General features: G+C 48.4%; 1 protein-coding gene across 1 annotated transcript in view; it reads left to right on the top strand.

Annotated features, from left to right (window-relative positions):
- Positions 1-20,685, top strand: part of MN1 (MN1 proto-oncogene, transcriptional regulator) — a 41,271-nt gene extending 20,586 nt beyond the window's left edge. Inside the window, exon 2 of the mRNA XM_028708971.2 lies at positions 16,468-20,685. Coding sequence (XP_028564804.2) covers positions 16,468-16,652 — 185 coding nt within the window. The 3' untranslated portion in view covers positions 16,653-20,685. The remainder of the gene's footprint in view (positions 1-16,467) is intronic.
- The last annotated feature ends 2,768 nt before the right edge of the window (positions 20,686-23,453 follow it).

The raw sequence follows: 23,453 nt of genomic DNA, 5'->3' as shown, positions 1-23,453 counted from the left end.
ATCCAGAATGCGGCCGCTAGACTGGTGACTGGGAGTGGCCGCCGGGACCACATAACACCAGTTCTGAGAGATCTGCATTGGCTCCCAGTACGTTTCCGAGCACAATTCAAAGTGTTGGTGCTGACCTTTAAAGCCCTAAACCAGTGTTTCCCAACCTTTTTTGGGCAAAGGCACACTTGTTTCATGAAAAAAATCTCGAGGCACACCACCATTACAGCCCCGTGACGTCAGCGCGCAGCGTCACGCCGGGAGGGACATGAATTGCTAGCAAATTACATAATCACCTCCTTGAGGGCTGGCTCATCTTCTCTGAAGGCAGAACCCCATTAATTAACAGCACAGACTCACACCATAGCCAAGACGAGGGGGGAAAACCTCAGTCATGCACAGTCATGCACATGTGGGGGCTAAATGAGGACGAAGACCGGGCAGAGAGCAGGGTTCAAATCACCCCACCTGGCCAGGACAATCCCTGGGTGCTCCCTTGGGCCACTCGCCTGACCCACCTCGCAGGGCTGTTGTTGCGAGGATAACACGGGGAGAACCACGCGCGCCCCCGGGAGCTCCTTGGAGGAGAAAGCGGGCGATGAATGCAATGCACGAAATATATGAGAGGCGACCAGGTTTTGCAGGTGAGGGGCCCCCGCCAGCCTCCGCTTCCAACACCCGGCGCAACGACGCCGAAGTTTCCCCCCGGGCTCGGCTCGGGGAGCAGCGCTGCTCCCCCCCGGCTCCCCTTCGCCCTCCCGGCTCTCTCTGTCGCCCACTGGGGACCCCCCTCACCTGCCAAGTCCGGAGTGCCGGTGGAAGTTGCATGCATGCATGCAGGGCGCCGCGTTGCCATTGCATTGCACTGCACTCCATGCAACGCCTGCACGCATGCATTGCCTTGCACGCCCGCCAAGGGGTCTCCCCGCGGTCCGATGCGTCCCCTCCGGCGCGGATGCAGCATTGCAAAAATAACCCCCCCCCCCGACGCAGCCCTACCTGGGGGGCAGCCTCCGCCGCTCCGCCTCCGCGGGGATCCCCGGGCTCCATCCTGGGCAGGCAGGCTGCGCGGGGTCTGCGCGGAAGAGCCCCTGCCCGCCCGGCCGCCGCCGCTGCGCTCATTCCATAGCCGGGAGAAGAGCGCTTCAAACAAAACGCCCGGCCCGCCAGGCCATGCTGGGAAACGTAGTTCGTGCACCCCGCGCGGGCGCGGAGCCCAAGGGCGAGGGGACTACGGATCCCGGCAGCCCCCGCGCCGGGAACGGAGGGGGAGAGGCCAGGTGCAGGGATGGAGGGACGGGTGGGCGAGCAAGTGAGTGAGTGGCAGCCGCCAAGCCTTGGCCGAGAGCCAGGAAGGGCCTCCCCGGAGGAGGAGGAGGAGGAGGGAGGCGCAGAGCGGGAGGGAGGGAGGGAACCCCAGGGGTCATCTAGTGACGGCGCCCCAATCGAAAATTTGACTTTAAAAAAAAAAATCTTTCAATTTTTTAATTTTTCCCGCGGCACACCAGGCAACATCTCGCGGCACACTAGTGTGCCGCGGAACAGTGGTTGGGAAACACTGCCCTAAACGGCCTCGGTCCAGTATATCTGAAGGAGCGTCTCCACCCCCATCGTCCAGCCCGGACACTGAGATCCAGCGCCGAGGGCCTTCTGGCGGTTCCCTCATTGCGAGAAGTAAGGTTACAGGGAACCAGGCAGAGGGCCTTCTCGGTAGTGGCTCCTGCCCTGTGGAACGCCCTCCCAGCAGATGTCAAAGCAATAAACAACTATTTTACTTTTAAAAGTCATCTGAAGGCAGCCCTCTTTAGGGAAGTTTTTAATGTTTGATGCTGTACTGTTTTTAATATTCAGTTGGAAGCCGCCCAGAGTGGCTGGGGAAACCCAGCCAGATGGGCGGGGTATAAATAATAAATTATTATTATTATTATTATTATTATTATTATTTATTTATTGCATATCCACATAATATGCATACATCGCCAACTCAGTTTTTAACTGACAAACTGGAACGTGTCCAGAGGAAGGCAACCAAAATGGTCAAAGGCCTGGAAATGATGCCTTATGAGGAACGGCTAAGGGAGCTGGGCATGTTTAGCCTGGAGAAGAGGAGGTTAAGGGGTGATATGATAGCCATGTTCAAATATATAAAAGGATGTCACATAGAGGAGGGAGAAAGGCTGTTTTCTGCTGCTCCAGAGAAGCGGACACGGAGCAATGGATCCAAACTACAAGAAAGAAGATTCCACCTAAACATTAGGAAGAACTTCCTGACAGTAAGAGCTGTTTGACAGTGGAATTTGCTGCCAAGGAGTGTGGTGGAGTCTCCTTCTTTGGAGGTCTTTAAGCAGAGGCTTGACAACCATATGTCAGGAGTGCTCTGATGGTGTTTCCTGCTTGGCAGGGGGTTGGACTCGATGGCCCTTGTGGTCTCTTCCAACTCTATGATTCTATGATTCTATGAACCTTCCTGTTTTCTGGATAGAGTTCATACTGTTGACGTCTTACACAAGGCATCCCAGTAATAAGGTGCTAAAATAAAATAAAATAATCTTTCTTGCAACTTATATAATATAGACTGACGTACACACTGTGGCTGGGATCCAAAAGAGCAACTTTAGGCGTGCCTATTGATGGATGTGCATGCCTGAAGAGGGAGGTTTCCACCGGCAATGGTACATCAAGCCACAAACCGTTCTCAAAACTCTCATGGCATTGATAATTTTATATAAACTGTTCTCTGAAGTCTGGCTGGAATATGAACACCTTATCAATAAATATTGCCTATTTCTCACCAGTCACCAGTTCTCTTCCCAGGTTGTGCTGTTGCACTGAGGGTAGCTTTTTTCTAAGAATCCTCCTTCCAGGTACAGTAGTTCCAGATCCTACGGCACCTTATGCACCTTATATTGTTGAAGTCTAGCTTCTTTCTTTTAGCTTTCTTAGTTTAGATACGTCCTTGATTTCATTGTGCGATGGCACAGTAACAAACAAGGGCTTCCAAGGATTTGAGCTGACTGGTGAGAAATAGGCAATATTTATTGATAAGGTGTTCATATTCCACTTTCCAGCCAGACCTCAGAGAACAGTTTATATAAAATTATTAAAACAATAAGCATCAGAATACAAAGCAATAAAACAGAGAAGACGAGCAACTCTTTGTCATTGGAGTAGCTCCCCTCTGTGGCACGATGTTCTTTAGAAGCTGCTCTGGTGGCAGCTGCAGGAAGTGAGGGGTCAGTGCTGGGCACTGGGTGGTGGCACCTCACAAACGGTTTCCATTCTATTCCATTCCCCACACATCCTTCTGCTCTACATTGATCTGGAATAGGTACCACTCCCTCAAGCTGTATTTGCACAAATTGAATTTTCATTCCACCCATGCATATGCATTGAAAGAACCAATAAAATCCAGGGACGACTTCTCCTCTTTTTCAGCCGTTGATATTGTGAATTGTGGCAGGATAGTTAAGAAGTAGCCAGCCCACTAGTGCTGGATGCCAGGTGTAGTTAATGTTGGCACAAAAGGTTCCTCACAGACACTGATTTGTTCAGTGTTGTGTCTGTTCTCTCAGGTCCCTCCTTTTGGATTGGTTTCTTACAATTTGCTACGCAATTTGTGCCGCTCCACAGCCCAGGTTCATCTCTGTGTTGCTTAGCTAATGGAGGAGCAGGGGCCACAGTTCAGATGCCTGGGACATTCAGTGGCGCACACCTGTTTCTACCCCGTTAGGCTCTCAAAAGAGGATGTTCTTGTGACACAGCAACCTCCTGGTCTTTTTAGGGCCTTTGTGAAAAGTCTAAGGATGCAGCATCACATACGGGTTTAGTGACAGCCTCCAAACCTTTGAGCCCCCTCTGCTTGCTTCTTCCTGGTATATCACATTGACCCACGTGCATCTGTCTTCGTCTAGCTATTTTTGGCAGGCGCCTCTGCATAGAGGACAAGGAGTGAGCTGCTGGGAAGGGGTGAAGCGTTCAGGTCACACACCTGTTTGTGACTTGGTTGATCTGTCTTAAATGTCCTCTGGCTGTGGGAAGGAAGACAGGCCTGAGGTTTGCTTTAGAGCCACAGAATGGGTCCTCGGGAAAGCGGCAGGAGCACCGTGGATGGAGAGACCGCTGGGTAACGTATGCAAGATAGTAAAAGTAAATAAGGGGGGTCTATCCCTAGCCCTGACCAAACTGCTCTGGTCCATGGGGTCACGAAGAGTCGGACACGACTAAACGACTAAACAACAATCCCTAGCCCTTAAGACCATGGGTCCAGTCCAGGGCTTCAGCCAGCCTGGAACAGGAACCTTGGAGCCGTGTTTGGGGCATTTCTGTTTCAAAATAGCAAAATGTGACTGAGGAAGGATAATGCCAGTTCTGCATATTTTTCTGAGGGGACTGCGTCTTAATGTTGCTGTGTAGATTTACGTCATTAAATCAGAAAATAATTTGAGCGTTTGGTATCTCTTTGTAAATTTGTCTGTCGCCTATAGAGACATTTCCGAGCAGATCTTTTCCCACTGATAATTGTGCAGAGGAAGATGTGGTTGGCCTTCCAAGGGTATGGAAATTTGGGCCTCCAGTTACAGGTTTTGCGGTTAACAGATAGACCTCGCCCAGCTGCAGCAGCCAGACCCTGATGATATTGCTTTTGCATCTGAGCTGTTAGGAAATGGAGCCCTGGCTGTGCCTGCCTCCTCCTGTCTGCCCAGCCTGTTCGCGTGGCCTTGGGCAGCTTGTGTGTGCCAATGAGAGACGAGTGGAAATGTCAGGGGTCAAGCTGCAGACAGGCAGGTCAGCTTCAGCCACAGCCTTGCATAGTGCAGAAACAGGGAGTTCTCTCTGGGGAAGATTAACTCTTTCCAGCACTGCCGCTTACTAAAGAACGGCAAGCTGCTGAGCGCGAGTGAAGGACAGGCTTCGCCTTGCGCTGCACTCTCTTGGTTTGCACAGTAACTGGGATCAAAGTTTTGCTGCATCTCCACATTGGACTTGAAAGACCCCAGGGTGTGACCATCTAGGGAGCCTTGTAGCTTTGGGTTTATGCACCTTTTCTATGCACTTTAAAGCTCAGTCGGAGCAAACAGCATTCTGTGGAAAACCGAAATTGACTTTAAAGCTCAGTCGGAGCAAACAGCATTCTGTGGAAAACCGAAATTGACTTTAAAGCTCAGTCGGAGCAAACAGCATTCTGTGGAAAACCGAAATTGACGTTTGCTCTAACTGAGCACTAAGAGCAGGTTTTCATGGGGAAAGCTCCAGAGTGAAAAAAGCCCACCACTTGGACATGGAGCTTTAAAGCACGGACCTGTGCCTGGAAAGAGCAGAGCAAAAGTGTATGTGTGGACAAGCCCTTAGTGGATCCCGAGACACAGGAGCTGATGTTGCACCTTTGTCCCAGGGGTGTTAGCAGATGCTGGGATAAATCTCCATTGACCCTCTTTGTACAGCCCATTTAGAGGAATTTATTCGGAGGCCTGGATGCAAGTCCTGCCTTTGCTATGTCCTTGCGAAGTTGCCTCCTTCCAGTTTTTCTAAGAGTTGTCACAGCAGTTGCAATAAAGATTCTAAAGATTTTTTTAAAAAGATATTTATTAGAATTTTACAAAATGAAAAAAGAAAAAAGAAAAATACAAAGTAAAAATAAATAAAAAACAATTCCATCTTTCCATCACTTTCTTTCATTTGCTTATTTCCCGGACCTCCTCACACCTCCCTTTTTGTATTCCAGTTCAATTTGTTAGTTCAGCAAATCCTTCCCCTCTTTGTTTATCCTAATCTTTAATCTTAAAATAATGTAACATTAAATTTTTGTCTATTAATAGACAAAACATTTTTCCAACATTTGTTATCGGGCAAATGATAGATTTTTGCAAGCTTGACTGGTGTCATGTACCACCTGTATATCATTTTCATAATATTCTCTCTTAAGGCATTACATGCCGTAAACTTCATACCTGTGGTCCATTACTGTTCCCAGTCAGCAAACATTATATTGTGTCCAACATCTTGTGCCCATTTAATCATAGCAGATTTCACCATTTCATCCTGAGTGTTCCATTTCAACAGCAAGTTATACATCCTTGACAAAGTCTTAGTTTTGGGATCTAACAGTTCTGTTTCCAATTTTGATTTTTCCACCTGGAATCCAATTTTTTTTGTCCAAATTGTATGCCTCCATTATTTGATAATAATGAAGCCAATCTCGCACTTTGTTTTTTAGTTTTTCATAACTCTGCAATTTCAGTTTGTCTCCCACTTGTTCCAAAACTTCCCAATATTTCGGCCATTTGGCCTCCATATTGAGTTTTTTCTGAGCCTTCGCTTCCATCGGTGACAACCACCTTGGGGTTTTGTTTTCAAGCAAATCCTTATATCTTATCCAGACATTAAACAGTGCTTTCCTGACAATATGATTTTTAAATGCTTTATGTGCTTTGACCTTATCATACCACAGATATGCATGCCAACTAAATACATTATTAAAACCTTCCAGATCCAAAATGTCTGTGTTTTCAAGGAGTAGCCATTCTTTCAACCAGCAGAAAGCTGCTGATTCATAATAAAGTTTAAGGTCTGGCAGGGCAAATCCACCTCTTTCCTTTGCATCCGTTAATATTTTAAATTTTATTCTGGGCTTCTTGCCCTGCCAGACAAATCTAGAAATATCTCTCTGCCACTTCTTGAAACAATCCATTTTGTCCAAAATTTGCAATGTTTGAAACAAAAATAACATTCTTGGCAATACATTCATCTTTATAGCAGCAATACGGCCTAGCAGTGAAAGCTTCAAGTTTGACCAAATTTCTAGGTCTTTTTTCACTTCCGCCCAACATTTTTCATAATTGTCTTTAAATAAGTTCCCATTTTTGGCTGTCATGTTAATCCCCAGGTATTTCACTTTCTTAACCACTGTTAAACCTGTCACATTCTGAAACCTCTCTCTTTCAATCGCTGTTAAGTTTTTCCCTAGAACCTTTGTCTTTAGTTTATTCAATTTAAATCCTGCAACCTGGCCAAAGTCTTGAATCAGTTCCAAAACTCTTTTGGTACTAGATTCTGGCTCCTGTAATGTCAATACTAGATCGTCTGTAAATGCTCTCAATTTATACTGCTTAGCTCCGACTTGTATACCTTTAACCAACTGGCCCCTTCAGCAACCACCTTGAGTATTGTAAGATAGAAAGGCGGTATACAAATTAAAAGATGATGATGATGATGATGATGATGATGATGATGATGAAAATGAACACTCCTATGTCTGGGAGAAAGGTCTTTTGCTTGATGCCAAAAAGATGTCTGTGCTGGCACCACTTCATCAGGATTCCTACAGAAGGCATTTCATAGGTGGAGGACAAGACCTGTCCTCTTGTAGCTAGCCTCTGAATTGCTACCAAAATGAAGGGCTTCTGAAAATGATAATTTAGTCAACTTAGTCACTTTACACAGAGGATGACCTCAGATGTTCTACAAGATGTTGGTCCTTAGCTATACAAATCAGAAGTTTGAGTTGGACCCACAAATGAATTGGCAGCTGATGCAATTGAACTAGAATCGGATGTTATGTACTCCAATCATGTGGCCTGTTAGGAATCTTGTCACTGAATTCTGCACCAGCTGCAGTCCCTGAATAGTCTTCAGAGGCAGCCCCTCATACAACGCATTGTTGTAATCCATCCTAAAGGTTGCCAAGGCACAGGCAACGGAGGTCACTTGTTCAGAGTGCTTCCTAATGGCTGCCATTACCTGGCTTTCTCCCCATGTATTCAGTTTTCTGGACTTCCATTTTCCCTCCAAGGTCCATAATATTCTGCTTCTCAGTGTGAGAGGCTGTCAGGAGCAGTCGGTGATATACTTGAGTAGTGTACGCTATTTACTATTTAGGTAAGGGGAAGCATTGGAAAGAGTAAATAGGACAGAAACATGACAGGGAAAATGTTGCCCTATGGCAGTGCAGTTCAGAGGCTCCGGCTTTGTTTTGGAATGCGGTGGTTATGGTTAAAATATTTTTTAAATTAGTGGAATACAATTTCAAACTGATATAAGTTGGTGAGATATAAAACCATCTTTAATTAGGAGGAGATACTGATAGCAAAGGAGTAGGGTGGCTAACACTTCCCAGGTTGCACCACGTAGCCTCTTGTTAAGTTGGCATGTGCTAATCTCACTGGCTAAGTACACTGGGAGCCCCTGGAGGAGTCTGTGTCCATTCTGCTCTTCTTGAGCATGTGGCTGTCTCTTTGCTTTAGGCAAGCCAGGTTGGCAAGCTTCACTCTCTGTTTAGGAAGGGAGTCCCATGTGAGGGGCCTTTTTCATGTTTGAATTGAAAGCTGCCTTTGAACTCCACGTTACTCTGCAGGGAATTGTCTCTTTCACCTAAAAGGCACCACGGGAGAGCTTTCTATGGGAAAACGTCTTTGGGGTTTTGTGGTGACCAGACGTTAGCCACACCCTGCTTTTCAAGCAACATCCAGCCTCTTCTTTTGCAGTACACGAATCTGTGGCTAGGGCAATGTCCCACCTGCAAGATGATGTTCTTAAAAGTTCATGGAGGTTTTCAATCACTAGCTCTCCAGTGGCTGGGGTGGGGGGATGTTGGGGCAGCAAAAAGTCAAGCATGAGAATGGAGGTTGCTGCTGTCCATCCTCTTTGATGGGCTTCTCTTCTTATGGCTCACCCACACTTCTGCCTGTCCCCTGCCTAGAAAGTACAGGGCCGTGTGTGCTTTTTGTTTGGCCTGCCACTTTCCCTGGGAAAACCCGCTGTTTACTGCTTAATCTGAACAAACCTCAATCTGCAGAAAAATCAATGGGCGTTTGTTCCGATTCAGCAGTAAACAGCAGGTTCCCCTGAGGGAAAGTGGCGGAAGAAGCAGAAGTGTGGACAAGACTTCAATGTCAAGAAGATGGCAGTTTATTTCAGGTGGGCTGGATATTTAAACAGACGCAAATGCTGTCCCAAACCAGTAGATACAAAGTTGAGAATTGGAGGTTGCTTAGGTAACCAGTGCTGAATAGTTTTTGGTTTAGACAAAATACTTGCAGGCCACTGGAGTGCCTCCTTTCAATTTCTGCTATGGGGTGTGAGAGTATCTGATTGGCCCGAATGTGAGGAAATGGGTGTGGTCTGCTGGGGGCACCCAGTGCACTCTGGGTGGTGGCTGCTTCTGAAATGCTGAACGTGGCCACAGAGCCTGAAAGACAAATGTTGCCCCATCACAATAGAGTCTCCAGGCACCTTTCCATGGCGTTGATTCATGAGCCTTGGGTTGCTGGTGTGTATGCTCTGACCAAGAAACCATTGGGGGGGGAGGTCCTGAGCCAGATTGCGAGGGAGGCTGGGTGGTTGTGTTCATCTTTTGCCCTCTTGGTCATCCTATTCAGAACTGCTTTCGCTGCACCTTCTATTTGCACTGGGTAGAAAGCTTCTCTGGGGGGACATTTCTGATGGGAGCAAAGGACTAAAACTCCCTTCCTCCATGGCCATGGCCCCAATACAGCCACCAAAAGGCTATACATACAATGTGACAAATCATCACACACAGCTTTTCCTTTAGCTTTGCCTGTTGAGCACGAAAGAACTGTTGCCTCCTTTTGTGTGTGCAGATGTTGGCCTCTGCCTGGAGGGACAGCCTGTGCTTTTCCACTGCTGCCTGAAGGTGGACGTGCGAGAGCCAGTAAAGAGCTCCTTCCTCTGTGCCCTTCTCTGCATTGTAAGCCTGTGGGAAGTATCGGGTTTTCTTCTTTTTCCTTTTGGCTGGTAAATGGAAGGGCAGCAGCTGTGCCTTTTTGGCCCTGGGTGCCTGTATGTGTGATGGGGATGATGTCAGCCACTGCTGGTTTGGGTGCAAATGCAGCCTGTCTTCATGGCACCCTCCCTTTCTTCAGCGTCACAGGCTCTTCCTTTCCAGACCTTGTCAGTCCTCCTCCCACCTTGGCTCCTTCCTTTGCCTCCTCCATGCAGAGTCTCCAGCAGCAGTGCCAGCAGGAGAAATTCGCTGTTCGCCCTCCCACCGCTGTTAGGCCAGACTTCCACTCTGGGTGGAAATACAAACCAAAACGACTTAGTAGGAACAAACTCCCAAGGTGTCTTAGTTTCCAGCAGGTCCCTGCTATCTGCTGGTATCTGGTTTTCTCCGCAAAAGCCAAGGGTCAGCAGCTCCTTGCCAGCTTTTGGAGCCTGAGAAGCAAAACAAACATCCTTGCAACATGGCCTGATACATGCTCTCTTTAGAATCTCAGGCAGCACCTCCATTAATCATCCTGTCGGTGAAGGAAGAGCCTTTGAAGATTAGAGGACACTTGCCAGGGCTGACAAGAGCTGCTGCAGGAAGGGCCAGGCACAGAGGAGGCGGCATTAAGGATAAATGGGCTCCTTCCCAATGCAAGTGTGTGCATTCATGTGGAGGGGGGGATCCCACCCAGGTTTCCCTCCCTCTCCCGTCTCCATAGTGAGTGATGATGACTGCTAATACTTCAATGACTGGAGCAGGGGAGAATGTCCCACTATGCATCACCACAGCGTCTGCTAAAGAGCCTTTTGCTTTCTCTAGAAAAAGTGGTTTTTGCAGAGTGAGTGGCATGGCTATAAAAATGCTTCTTCCTGGCCTTTGGAGTGCAGCCAGTTCCTAGGCAAGCGAAGTGTCTCATGGCGTGATGCTACTGTTTCAGATGTGTCTCTCGTTGTGGGCTTAAGACATGCTGAGCATACGGGAGGATCAGAAACCCAGATTTTGAAGCATGCACTTACTTAGGAGCTGTGTGTGCCTCCTTGAGCACTGGCCAGAGGTGCAGCAAAAGCATCTCCATCCGGCAGCGGGAGGCTGAACAACTGGAGGGGGAAATGACCCATGCAAAATGGTTTTGAATGGCTACAAGTCACGCTGACTGTATGCCACCTCCAAGAGTCATGGTCTGCCTCTGATGACCAGTCGCTGAGGAACATGGGGGGGGGGGGCTGTTGCACTGCTGTCCTGCTTGTGGGCTTCTCAGAGGCCTCTGGGTGGCTGCTGTAGGAGCAGAAGGTTGGGCTCCTCGGGCCTTGAGTCCATTCCTTCAGGGAGGGAGCGAGGAGAGCCTCTTGGAAGGAGCTTGTGGGAAGGAATGTAGTTTCTGCTGCTGTTGTAAATGGAGAGGAGTGTAAGCTTCTGCTTCCAGTTTTAAAAATGGTGTGGTCATTTCAGAAAGTGCTGTGTAGGACAGTGGTGGGTGCGCATGGCGCATCTCCTTTGCCTGTCGTTGACCGTGACCCCTTTGCGGATGAGCCTTTCTGTTCAGTTGCAAGAGCAGATTGCTCTGTTGGTGTGAAAGGCAGCGTGTAGCTTGTGTCGGTATTCTGTCCTCTGAGTATTCTGTGGTGTGCACAGATGCACAGTTAGGTGTCCAAACCAATATGTCAAACTGTCAAGGGGGAGACTTAGTGAAAAAGATCTTGTCCTAAGGCAGTAATTTTAATAGCGAGATGCAGCAGCAGCAGCAACAGCAGCAGCAGCCCTGGAAGCCACTCCCACTGGGGAGCGCTTGGCCTTGTGCACCAAAGCGCATGACGGGGGGGGGGGGAGGAGGAGGAGGAGGGAGTCTCCCAGAAGATGGGGCTTGAGCCTTCAGCCTTAACCTTAATCAAGGAGCTTCACGGTTGGCTGGCCACAGAGGGCCGAGTGCCATCGGCCAGCCCCACGCTGGGCTGGGAGGATGCAACTCTGGCTCAGCTGATGACTGCCTGTAGCTGCAGGGCTTTGTCAGAGCCTTCTGAGAGGTGCAAGGGATGAGCCTTGAGGCAGGTCTCTTCCTCCTACGAGAGCAAATTGACAGTGCTGGATGGCCAGACCTTGACCAGGCTCACAGTTGCTCCTTGGTTGTGTGCGCCTGTGCTTCTGCCGCCTCCCCCCCCCCCCCATCGCTTCGGAAGAAAGAGACGGCTTCTGGCCTTCCTGCCATGTCTCCTGTTGCCTTCATTAAGCTGCCGGTAGGCTCATAATTCAACATTCCTTGCAGGTGGTGATGTGTGAGATGCCTTCTTCTTTGCTGGCAGGTGATATTTCTGAGGACTCGTGGCCTTGTGTGCTGCTTCTTCCTGCTCCTTGCAGAAGCGGACGGATGCGAGTGCCCAAGGCTCCTTCTGAGGGAGAGGCAAGGCCTGGCTCTCTCCTGCACCCTGTCCAGTTTCCCTCCTGGTAGCGGCAGCACTGCCTCTTGACGGCTGCCACAAAGAGTGCTAAAGCATAGCCCCCGTCCCCCTCCCCACTGAGCATCCTGGCCCAGAGGGTGTGCCTCTTTGTTCCCACGTCCTTCTCTGTGCCGCTCTGCCTTGGCAGACCCCACCCTGAGAAGAAAGGGTTTGTGGGCTTGTCTTTGGCCTCACGCTCTCCTTTGCAGCCCCAGCATTTCCTTGGCTCCTTGCTTTCCCGCCCCCTGCCTCATTGTTCCACTTCCTTTGGACCCCCTGATCCTCAGCCAGCGTTCTGGCCCCTCCCTGGAGCTCCCCCTTGCTCCCCCTCTGTGGCTGCCTTCTGGCTTCCTGGAACGTCTTCTCACCTCCCTTTCAGCCTCCTCTGCTGATGCTGCTTGTCTTCACCTGCCTAAGCCTCTGTGAGAGTTTTCTCCAGCCCAGCTGACCTTTCATTCTCTTACAGAAGCTGGCTGTTGGCAGTCTCATGTTTTTAGAAATCTTCACTGAGCATGTCAAAATATCCCTAAGAACGTAGGAAGAATCCTGTTTGGATCAGGCCAAAGGGGGCCCATGTATTCCAATGTCCTGCTTCCCACTCAGCCCCCCAATGTCTCTTGGGGGGGGGACCCCTGCCCCGCCCACAAGCAGGATATGAGTGCACTAGGCATCTCCCAGGTTCAGTCCCCAGCAGCTAATATTCAGAGCCTGTGGGAAGGTAATACGCAGCCATTGTGACTGGTCGTCTTTGCCTCTGATAGACCTTGTGTGGCATCACAGCTGCTCAGCTCCTTGCTGCTACAGGCATTACCTGCCACAGAACCCTTCAGTGCACTAAAAGAGGGGGCAGGGAAAGGAGAGTGCAGGTGCTCTTTAGAAATGCCACAGAGCTGCTTGCTGTGGTGGAGAAGAAGGCAGAGAGGATACTGAGAAGGCCGACAGATGGACCTCCTTCCCCTTTGCCATCGATGTGGCCAGACTTTCATGAGGCCACATTTTTGGTGGGATCTTTGGCTTGAGCGGCACAATCAGCGTGGATCCTGTCACTATAGTCTGCCAGCACTGATGGAGGCAGTTTTGTGTTTGTGTGGGACCAAAAGCTCCATGGGAGGATCAGATGGGAGGTTTGCACAATCCCCAGTGAGATCAGGGCATAAGGTTTTTTAATAGCAAAACTTGCTTCTGCTGCCGTTTTCAGCCATCTGGTTAGTGAGTCTGAATAGGCACCCCTACTTTGTGGATTTCTCTATCAAGGAGGGGAGAGGCCTAGATTTGGTGGAGTGGTGGGATGGAAATATGAAAAGAAAATAGTAAATAATAGCTGCCAGTGTTGAGCAGACTCCAAGGCTTAACCTCCCTATCTCCCGTTCTCTGGGAAACCCTCATACAAATATCCACCAAGCCAATTCATTTAAAACCCAAGACAGGATTGTGCCGTCAAATTTGGCACAGTCCGATGTTCTTGTGATCTCCTGAGCTCCAATTAGGACCATGAAGGAAAGGAAGAATGGACTAGATCAGTTGGGGCCACGTGTGTTCCTTGGCTGCACAACTTGTGCTGATTTGAACTCATCTCTCACTCATGAGACTCGGGCAGGGTGGTCTTTTAAAAGGTACATTATATAATAATGAAAAATGACCTGTGTTTATTTAACTTTGTCACCAAGACAGAAGTGTCTGCTTAGAAAACTCTTGCATTGTGCTCAGGCTAATCTCTTCAAGGCTGTAGGGAGCTCTGGAACTGCAAAGCGGCCTTCAAGGGGGTGCTTTCCTGCTTTTTAAATCTGATGACAGTGTGAACTGCTGTGTGTGTGTGTGTGTGTGTGCGCGCGCGCGCAAAAGAGTCTGCATTTCGAGGCCTGGGTCCAGGAACTTTTATTTTTGCCCTAGTGCTTTCCCTGCAAAAGCCCACTCTTTAGTGGTGAAAACAATTCCACGGAAAACCTGAATTGATGTTTGCTCTGATTCAGCAATAAATATTGGGTTTTCCTGGGGAAACCAGTGGGGCAAAAAAAAAAAAAAAAGTGGACAAAGAAGGTGTGTGGATGCGCCCTTAGTTTTGATAAAGGGAGGCAGTTCCTAAGCTCCACAGGAACCAGGTTTGTTATTTTAGAGGCTGGATTCTGGGGGGGAAACAGCAATAGAAAAAATAGCTTCTTGGGAACCTCAACTTTTCCTTTCCAAGTTTCTATCCCTTATGGCTAAAAATGTATGCTTGAAATTGTGTGCACAGTCCTTGGGGGAATTCTAGAAGCCAGAAGCCCAAACTTGATGTTACCTATAATGTGCAACTGTCACCATTCACATCCGTTCGCCGTCTCCCCTGGGAATGTCTAGTTGAAGCTGACATGCAGCGTGATGCCATTGTGTTCAGCTTTTCCCTGCCCTTGCACCACTTAATTGGCTACTGCTGCCTATGTATTTGGATGGGGGGGGGGTGCTGAATGCTGAACTCTGCGACATCATGTCATGAGTCTGATTCAGCTGTTGGAAGTTCCCAGGAGAGGTAGGGGAGAAATGCAGATTGGCCATCTGCACCAGGGAAGGTCCCATTTGGCCCAAGGTGGCGGCTGCATAAGATTTCCAGTAGTTTGGGGATAGAGGCAAACACACACACACACACACACACACACACACACACACACACACACCCGCCGCAAGACAATAAAGCAAGAATAAATTATGTAGAGAGAAAACAAAGTAAGTTATGCAAAGTAAGAGAAATTTACTCTTTCCTTGGCACAGAGTTTGGTTTTTCTGGGTGTGGCAGTTGCCATTGTTTGTGTGGTGAGTGTGCAGCTTGTGGCTTAGGGTGACATTCATTATTTGGAACCCCGAGAGACTTTGGACATCCCATCTTGAGGGGAGAATAGAGGCAGGGCAGGACCTGCAGTTGCTTTCAAAGGCAACCTGGGAGGCAGGCAGCTTCTTTCTGGTGACCATGTGCTCCAGGTAGGGATAAGGGAGAAATCTGATTGGTTTGCATTTAAAGTTTGATCTGTGGAACTGCTACTGTTACAGATGCAACATAATGCTCGTTCTGCACTTGCAATAAATCAATCTTTTACTGTGGCAGCACCTACACTTTAGAACTCCCTGCCTGTTGATAGGCATGTGTCTTTGCTGCATTCTTTCAGACCCTGCTTAAAACCTTTTTAAGGTCAAGCCTATCCAGACATGTAGTTAAATGCATTTTGTCTTTCTTTACCTATTGCAGATTTTAAACGCTTTCAGATATGCTTGTTTAAAACTTCTTCTCTTTTTACTGAGAATTTTAATATTTTATTTATATTATAATAAACTGCTTAAAGGGGTTTTCCCTGCACAATCAAGTGGCATATAAATTATGTTGTTAAAATAAAGGTGAACCCACCAAATTCACATGAAACAGCCATCCTTTTACATCCACACTTCTCCAAATGTTGCAATGCAGTTCTCTGGTCAAGTAATGTGAACAAAAATGAGTAATGCTAGCCTGCATAGGAATGCATGTATTAGTGAAAATGGCTTTGCAGAAATGTACATATGGTAAAATTCCATACAAACATTAGCAGAAATCCACTGATGAATTTTCATGAGGACTTTTTTTAAAAAAGCAAACTAGTGAGAAAATATGGAGAAATGGACAAATTAGAAAGTGAAGTTGGCAGATTTGCCCATCCCTCATTTCCAGTACCGTCTGAGTTTGGTCTTCAGGGCAGGGGTGGGGGTGGATTAGGCTGGGTGGGGAGCGGATGGGCACCCGTGTTTCTGCTTCTCTTTCACCCAGAAAGTGCCATAATTCATCACTGCTAGCATAGCCTTTTGCATAATAATGCCAGGTTGTGAAATGTTTGCTTTTTACTTTGATACCTTCAGGGTTTGCTGCCTTGAGATATGGGTATTATTGTCAAGTGTGTAACTTCCTTTAATAAAGAGATTAAAGATACAGTGCAAGTGATTCAGATTTCTTTAGTTTTAGGGACAAAAGGCTAAGCAGAACCTTGCTGCATAAATGCAGCTTCTGATTTATTTGATTTCTATAAATTTCTATAGCACTGTACCAAATGATGCACAGCTTGGGGCGACAGAACAACTCCTGTCGACCCTTTGGCTCCCTCCCTCCCACTCCTGCCACACTCCCCTTGCACCCTTCCTTCCTGACAGATGTCTTTGACTCCCCTCCTCCTCCTCCCACATTCCTTTCCCTTCTTCTTCCGAGAACATCCCAACTGCTTGAGGCTGCCATCAGAAGCCTGAGAACATTGTGCATTGAGTTATTTCTGTTGTTGCTGCTGCTGCTGCTGTTGAGCTGACCATAACCTCTCTGTCTACCCTCTGCAGCCCACGACCTCCCCTCAAGCAAGTCCTCGGCCGCGGCACAGAGTGGCAGCCATTTGCAGTGCCTTTCTGTCCACTGCACGGACGACATGGGCGAAGCGAAGGGCCGGACTGCGGTGCCAACGTGGAGATCCCTGCACTCGGACATCTCTAACAGATTTGGGACTTTTGTGGCTGCCCTGACTTGAAGAAGAAGTGGGGGGGGGGGAAGGATCTTTTCTTTTCTTTTCTTTCTTTTTTTGTTTAAAGGGCCACTCCTGCGAGTCGGACTCTTTTTCTAGGTTGGTACCTGCTTAGCGGCATAGAGACTGGAAAGGGTTAATTTAAAATAAAGCTCACCTTGATTTTTTAAAAACATCTCTCACCATGGTATGTTCCTACTGCTAACCCATCTGTAAGATGCGTCTGACTGAAAGATGGGTGTCCACCCACAGGAGGACTGATCTCGGCTGCCTGGCTAGCTGAGGCAAGATGGTTTTACTTTGTACACATTCCCCCGCCATGCTTTGTTCTGTCCTGATTAAAATGCTCCTCAAAGTGAAATTGCCACCCTAAAGCCACCGAATGGATGATGAGCTTTTGTGCATCTCCTGCAAGCCAAACCTGTAATGCTCAGTCCAGGATTCAGCCTGTGCTGTTTCTTTCCAGAGAGCGAAACTAGGAGGAGAGGGGGAAGGGGGGATGCAAGCTGCTCCCCCCCCCCCATTCCTCCTGCCTGTCTGCTTTTCTGTTGCAGAGTCTCATCCCCATTCTTCTTGGAGCAGCCAGAGGGCCAGGCAGAGCCACTTGCCCAAGCAGGGGACAGAGCCATGTGTCTCCGTGGCAGCTTCCCTCCAAGAGCACCCAAGGCCTGTGAGCAAGCAGAGGGTGCTTTTCCTTCTTCCTCGCTCCTGATGCTGCCGGCCACCTTGGGGAGGGACAGAGTTTGTCTCGGCTGAGCTCAGTGTTGTTCCTGGTTGTGTGACAAGTGTATGCTTCCTTACAGGCTTGCATTGCTAAAGCAATTGAAACAGGGATTTATTAAATTTCATTTTAAAAACCTATTGTCATCCTGTGGAACTGGGCTGAGGCAGCTGAGGGCAGGAGTGGCTGCTGAATCCTTCGGGCTCTTCTAGGGCAGGGCTAAGCTGTGACCCTGTGGCAGAGCCGAAAAGCTGGGCAGGCCCCACTCTCTACCGTGCTGCTGGAAAGTGCTAGTTTCATTGGTGGTCCCCCCCCCCCCCCCCCACGTCTCTGTCCAATGAAACTAGCATTTGCTGGAATCCACTGGCCATCATCATTTGGGGCAGATTTAGCACAGGCCAACCAACCATTGGCTGGAGTCTAATGGAGCCCCCGGTTTTTCGAGGAGTGTTTCAGACACCCAGGGAACCCTAAAAAGAGATGTCACGCAAGTTGTGTCCCTCCCATCACTTTTAAGTAGCATTGGCACTACTGAGTGGCTTTTTCCAGAAGGTGGGCATGTGCAGGGCAGACTGGCATAGGGTGTGCACATTTGCCACCCCTCCCAGTCCACTGCCTGAGGCAACAGTTGCTGGGTGGTTAACAAATGGACTGGCCTTATTTGGGCAAGTGTGTGTGAGAGAGAATTTGGAAAGGCCCTTAGAAAATGCCAAAAAATGTGTTGGTACGGCCACATGAGATTTAGAAAGCTGCTTGAGTGATGTGGATGTCTGCCACAGCCTGCAGTTCCTTTTGTGATCCAGTTCCTGCTGCTTCCATCTGTGCACTTCAAGGGCTCTCCTGTCTGTCTGTGCCTCCCACCCTCCTCTCTCTCTCTCTCATGCCCACATGAGACCCCTTCTCCCCTCCCATGGCGCTAATACTGCATGGGCCAGAAGAGGCAGGCTGAGCATGATTCGCAAGCTGAACACATTTTGGATTCAGAAGGGTTAATTCCATAGCCAGCTTTAAAGCAGGGTGCCTGTCGTTTTAGCTACTTGAAGCTGTATGGGCAAGTGGTCACTGGCTGGCATTGCCTTGATTCTCTGAAGGGAGGGTCACAGCAAAGGGAAACCCTAAGGTGTCAAGGACTTGTTGGTCTTCAGATCAGCCGTCCCCAGAAAGAGCCTGTTAGCTTCCACCTGTATGGGCCATTGCTTTTCAGGCACAGGCTGTTGCTGCAGCTTGATCTCCTCCCAAGCCCTTGGGGCCCCCCAACCATAATACTGTAAAGCCGTGTAAATGGTGAGGTCATGGGAATGGAAAGTTGTGGAGTGGGAAGGCACCTCCTCTGCCTGCTTTTGGGCAGGGGGTGTTGCAGCTAGGAAGCAGCAGTCCCCAGCAAGTCTATGTTCTTTGCTGTTGGCCCTTCCTGGGATGAAGGAAAGGCCCTTTTGGGCTCTGGGCAAGGCAGTTCTTTCAACCTTTGCCTCACTGACTGCATTTTCCTAACTTTCTGTTCTTCTTCTGGTTAGTTTCCTTTAATTGGAGGAGGCCGCCTCCTCTTTCTTAAACCCAAGCAATTCAAATGAAGGCATTTTAAATGTCTACTCAGATTTGTGTGAAATTATTTTCATGTAGCTAAAGCCAGATTTTACATTTTCTTCTTTTCTCCCTGCGAGATTTGCAACTCCAGGCCAGCCGGAGAGCCTTTGGTCCCTTCCACATGACCTGTTCACTGAGCATTCGTTCTGACTTGTGTCCAGGATGGGTAATGGACATGGTGTCATCCAGCAATCATCCCATGCTCTCCTGTGTCTTTGGCCATCATGCTCCTTCTCCTGAAAAGTCTGGTTTTAAGGGCAGTGGGAATTTGGTTTGTGACTGAATCCCCCTCCCCCTCTGTTGCAGGAGGCAGATCAAAACACTGCCTTACAGGAGTGAACTTGTCCCTCCTTGCTGCAGGCACATTGAAGAGAAGGAAGCAAGGCCTGCTGGGCAGGAGGGCTTGGGTTCCCACCCTTTGGCGCCTGCCACCTCTGGGCGATGGGCCTGGGGAGCAGAGCTGGAGGAGCCTCCCCCCTTGAGACCATGCAGATGAGCTGCTGCCTGGAGTCCCAGTCTAGGAGCACTGTTGGCCTGGGGACATTCCCATCAAACCACAAAAGATTATTTTAAACAACATTAATTTGTTTTCTTTTTAAAATTATGCTTTCTTGAACAATCAACACAACTGAAATTTTAAGTGTTTAAAGAATACGAAAATTATTAAAGAATAAGAAATTAATCATGATAACAAAACAGGAACTTTAAAAACCACCCAGTAGATTAAACTCTCATTCAGGCAATTTGGTGTGTGTGTGTGGGGGGGGGAGTTTCCAAATTGAAATCTTTTTCATTGCCAGAAAGTACTTTTGCAGCTAAGTAAATGGATCTCAGCAAACCCCTGCTGACAGCTTCCTGTTTGGTACCCACCCCATGCAAGTTGGAAATCACAAGAAACTGGCTGTAGACCCTCGTATTGGGGAGAGATGCCTGGTAGGTTGCTTGCCCTAATTGGCACTTGGGCAGGGAGGATAGTCTGCTTTCATGGCAGCCAGAAAATCCTCTCCAAAGCTGGATGCTCCACCGACCAGCCTGGCTGTTCCTTCTGAAAAGCAGGGCTTCTGTCAGAACCGTAACCAGGTTAATTTGCTCTGACATTGGTCTGAGTCTCTGCACACGCGGAACCCTCTTTCCTTGAATTCTTAGATTTCGCCTCACTTCAATAGGAAGTCCGGAACTGTTCAGCAGAATTCTTTCTCTTACGATGAAAACTGACCTACAATAAACCAGAAACATTGGACAACTCATTTCTGCAGAGAGATTCTAAGATGAAATTTCAGGGGACTCCCACTTTGCTGCTTTGTCTGTGTTCACCACCCCTAAAACAACTGCAGCTTTAAAAACGGTTTTTAAAGACAAAATGATGCTATTACTTTGTATTGAATCTAATTCCTTAAAAAGAAATCCCTTCCCCAATCCCTGACAAATCCTTACTGCATAGCAAATTCAGCCTGACAAACATTATTGCACATGTAAGATATGAATGTGGAGGGCAATCTGTAATCTACCCTTTCCCCTCCCTCCTCTCGCCCCCCTCCCCTTTCTGGAATTTTTGTTTAAATTCATTTCTCAATGCTTGGTTGGAAGACTGTGACAAAAGCTCATGAAAAGTGAGTGTTATTTTTTCTTTTTTAAAATATGTAAAGTGCAGTCTTCTGTATTCATGCATATTGTATATATCTGTATATGTTTTACTGAGCAACTAAATAACAATAAATATGATGTTAATGGTGACTATTGGATATTTTTGCCTTAAATTGTGTATATCTTCTCTCCTCCTCCTCCTCCGATGTTTTGGAGTGCTGCAGGGAGCGTGTTTCTTTGTCCTCTTCTCTGCTTGTTGGCTCGCTTTGCCAAAAGAGAGGAGCAAGAGCAACATGCGCTCGCTTACCCAGAAGGGCTGGGTGGGTCTGGCCAAAGCTCATCTTTGCCTCTTGTGGCCCACAAGGGGGGTGGGGCCCTCCTCCCTCCCAGCTGTAACATGTCAACACCCTTTCATAATGTGCTTGTTTGAGACCAAATGTTTCCAGCTTCTCCTCTCTAAATGGGGCATCCCCCTCTCTTTTTCACTGCCACCCACATCTGTGCCAATCAAGGAATGCCATTTTGATGATGTTAACCTTTTCTTTCCGCAGATCTCCAAGAGTTATAGCGATGCCATTGCTGTTAGCATAGCAGGCGGGCCAAATAAAGTAAAATCTGCAGGGCAGGTGTTTGCAGATACTGGGATCCATTGAGATCAAAGTGGTGAGGCAGAGTGGGAGCAGGAAAGTAGAGATAAGACGTGTCTCCGATAGTTTCTCTTGCAGCAGCACCTGCATCCCTCCTAGATCAGACTAAAGGTGTGTCCAGCCTCCACTTCCCTACAGTGGTCAAGCATATGCTGTCAGCAAACCTATAGACAAGACATGAGCACTATCGCCCCCTTGGCCTGATCCAGCAGGCCTTTCTTCCGTTCTGGAAGTAGCGCACAGCAGTCACAACTGTAGCCTTGGAGAGGCTTATTGCCCATGAAGTTGTCTAATTGCCCTTTGAAAAGCCAACTTAAGTTGGTAGCCACCATTACAAAGCAAGCAGGTTCCATCATACTTCCTCTCAGTCTTGAATATCCCTCCACATACTTTCATGGGATGACCTCAGCTTCTAGTATTGGGATGGAGAAACCCAAAATGTCTCCATCCACCTTCTCCACACTATGCATTGCTTTATGGACCTCTATCACGTGCCCCCTTCGTTGCCTTTGAGGAAAGAAACAAAAAACTAAAAAATGTTGTTGCTTTTGCTGCTGTCTTGGACCAGGAGGATCTCCAAAATGCCTGATTCAGTTGGACAGGCTCCTCTCTGGAGGAGAGGAGGACAAAAGAGGCCGTTTTGTCTGGGCTATTCGGCCTCTTTAGCCTTTATTAGAAGACCTAGAACCTCTTTAGTACAGAGTGTTTGATAAAGGGTGGAACTCCTTTTAATATGCAGTAACTAACAAAATTCAGACATTGTGAAAATTGGGGGCTAAGGGCTAATCCTTTTGTTTTCCTCCTGAAAAACCTGTGGGATTTCCACGGATTGACGTTTGTGCCAATTTAGCACTAGAGAGCAGGTTTTCCATGGACAGCGGCACGGCAAAGGGGAAACTGCTCAGACAGGTGCTTTCTAGCAATGGAACAAGCAGAAGTGTGGCTGAGCCCTGAGTCTGTCTACAATTTTCCTCACATCCCTCCAAGTCCCAACCAGTTTTGGAGGCAGTCCAGGCAGGCATGTCAGTGGGATGGATGGGGTCCAGTGGCTTGATAGGCATGCAGGTCATGATCTGCACGGATCAGCAGAGGAGAAGGCCCTCTGTCTCTGTGTGAACACCTGCCAGCGAGTGAGCCAGCTGGTGTGAGGGGGCCTGGATTGAAACATTTTAAAAAGAAATGCCCATGGAAATCTCCCCCTAATAGTTGTGAAGAGCAGGTTTGCTCTGTGCCTGTTTGGTCCCCTGTTTTACGTGCTGCTAACTCAGGATGGGCATCTAGTCTCCTTCCTCCCAGGGGCATAGGTAAAGGGACCCCTGACCATTAGGTCCAGTTGCGGACGACTCTGAGGTTGCGGCGCTCATCTCGCTTTATTGGCCGAGGGAGCCGGCGTACAGCTTCTGGGTCATGTGGCCAGCATGACTGGCGAACCAGAGCAGCGCACAGAAACACTGTTTACCTTCCCGTCGGAGCAGTACCTATTTATCTACTTGCACTTTGAGGTGCTTTTGAACTGCTAGGTTGGCAAGAGCAGGGACTGGGGCTCACCCCGTCGTGGGGATTTGAACCGCTGACCTTCTGATCGGCAAGTCCTAGGCTCTGTGGCTTAGCCCACAGCGCCACCAGGATTTATTTTAGGGGGCAGGCTTTGTGTTGGAGGGGGCAGAACTGAGTTATGTACAATGCAATTGCATAGTTAAGTGTTTTTATTTATTTAGGGGGGCAGCTGCCCCACCCCCCTGCTACACCCACGCCTCCTCCCTACCAACTATCTCTTCTTTGAGTGGGACTGCCTTCCTTCTGCAGAGCGGGGGTCGGGGCAGGCAGCTGGCCTTCACACCACCATTGGTCTATTGGGCGGCTGGTGCCTCCGTGTTGTTTATGCACAGTCAGGTACATATTGGTGTGTATCTAATGTGGGTCTCCTGAGGATCCGTTAAAGGCCCTGATGTAATTGTGCCTCCTGTTTGCTGATGGGATGATAATTTCACTGCCTGCCTTTTTGCAAACAACCCCGGTTTCCCAGTGCACGACCCCTGCCACGGAGTCCTGCCTTCTGAACAAAAAGTCCCGTATTCCCAGAGAGACTGTGCTTTGGTGAGGAGCCTGTGGGGATTTAATAGGCTGAGGTTAACTGACACAGAATCTTCTGCTCTGAGGTTGGGGGGGGCAGCTGCTCTCCATGCCCTTTTATCCTCTGCAAAATGCACCCCCACCCCACCCACTTTTCCCATTATAATGCTGGGATTCTTCTAGCCTGCAAGAAAACTT

This window comes from Podarcis muralis, chromosome 16 (assembly GCF_964188315.1).
Source record: "Podarcis muralis chromosome 16, rPodMur119.hap1.1, whole genome shotgun sequence".
NCBI classification, from domain to species: Eukaryota; Metazoa; Chordata; class Lepidosauria; order Squamata; family Lacertidae; genus Podarcis; species Podarcis muralis.
The sequence above is the reverse complement of the archived record's forward strand: the minus strand, read 5'-3'. Positions and strand labels throughout refer to the sequence as shown.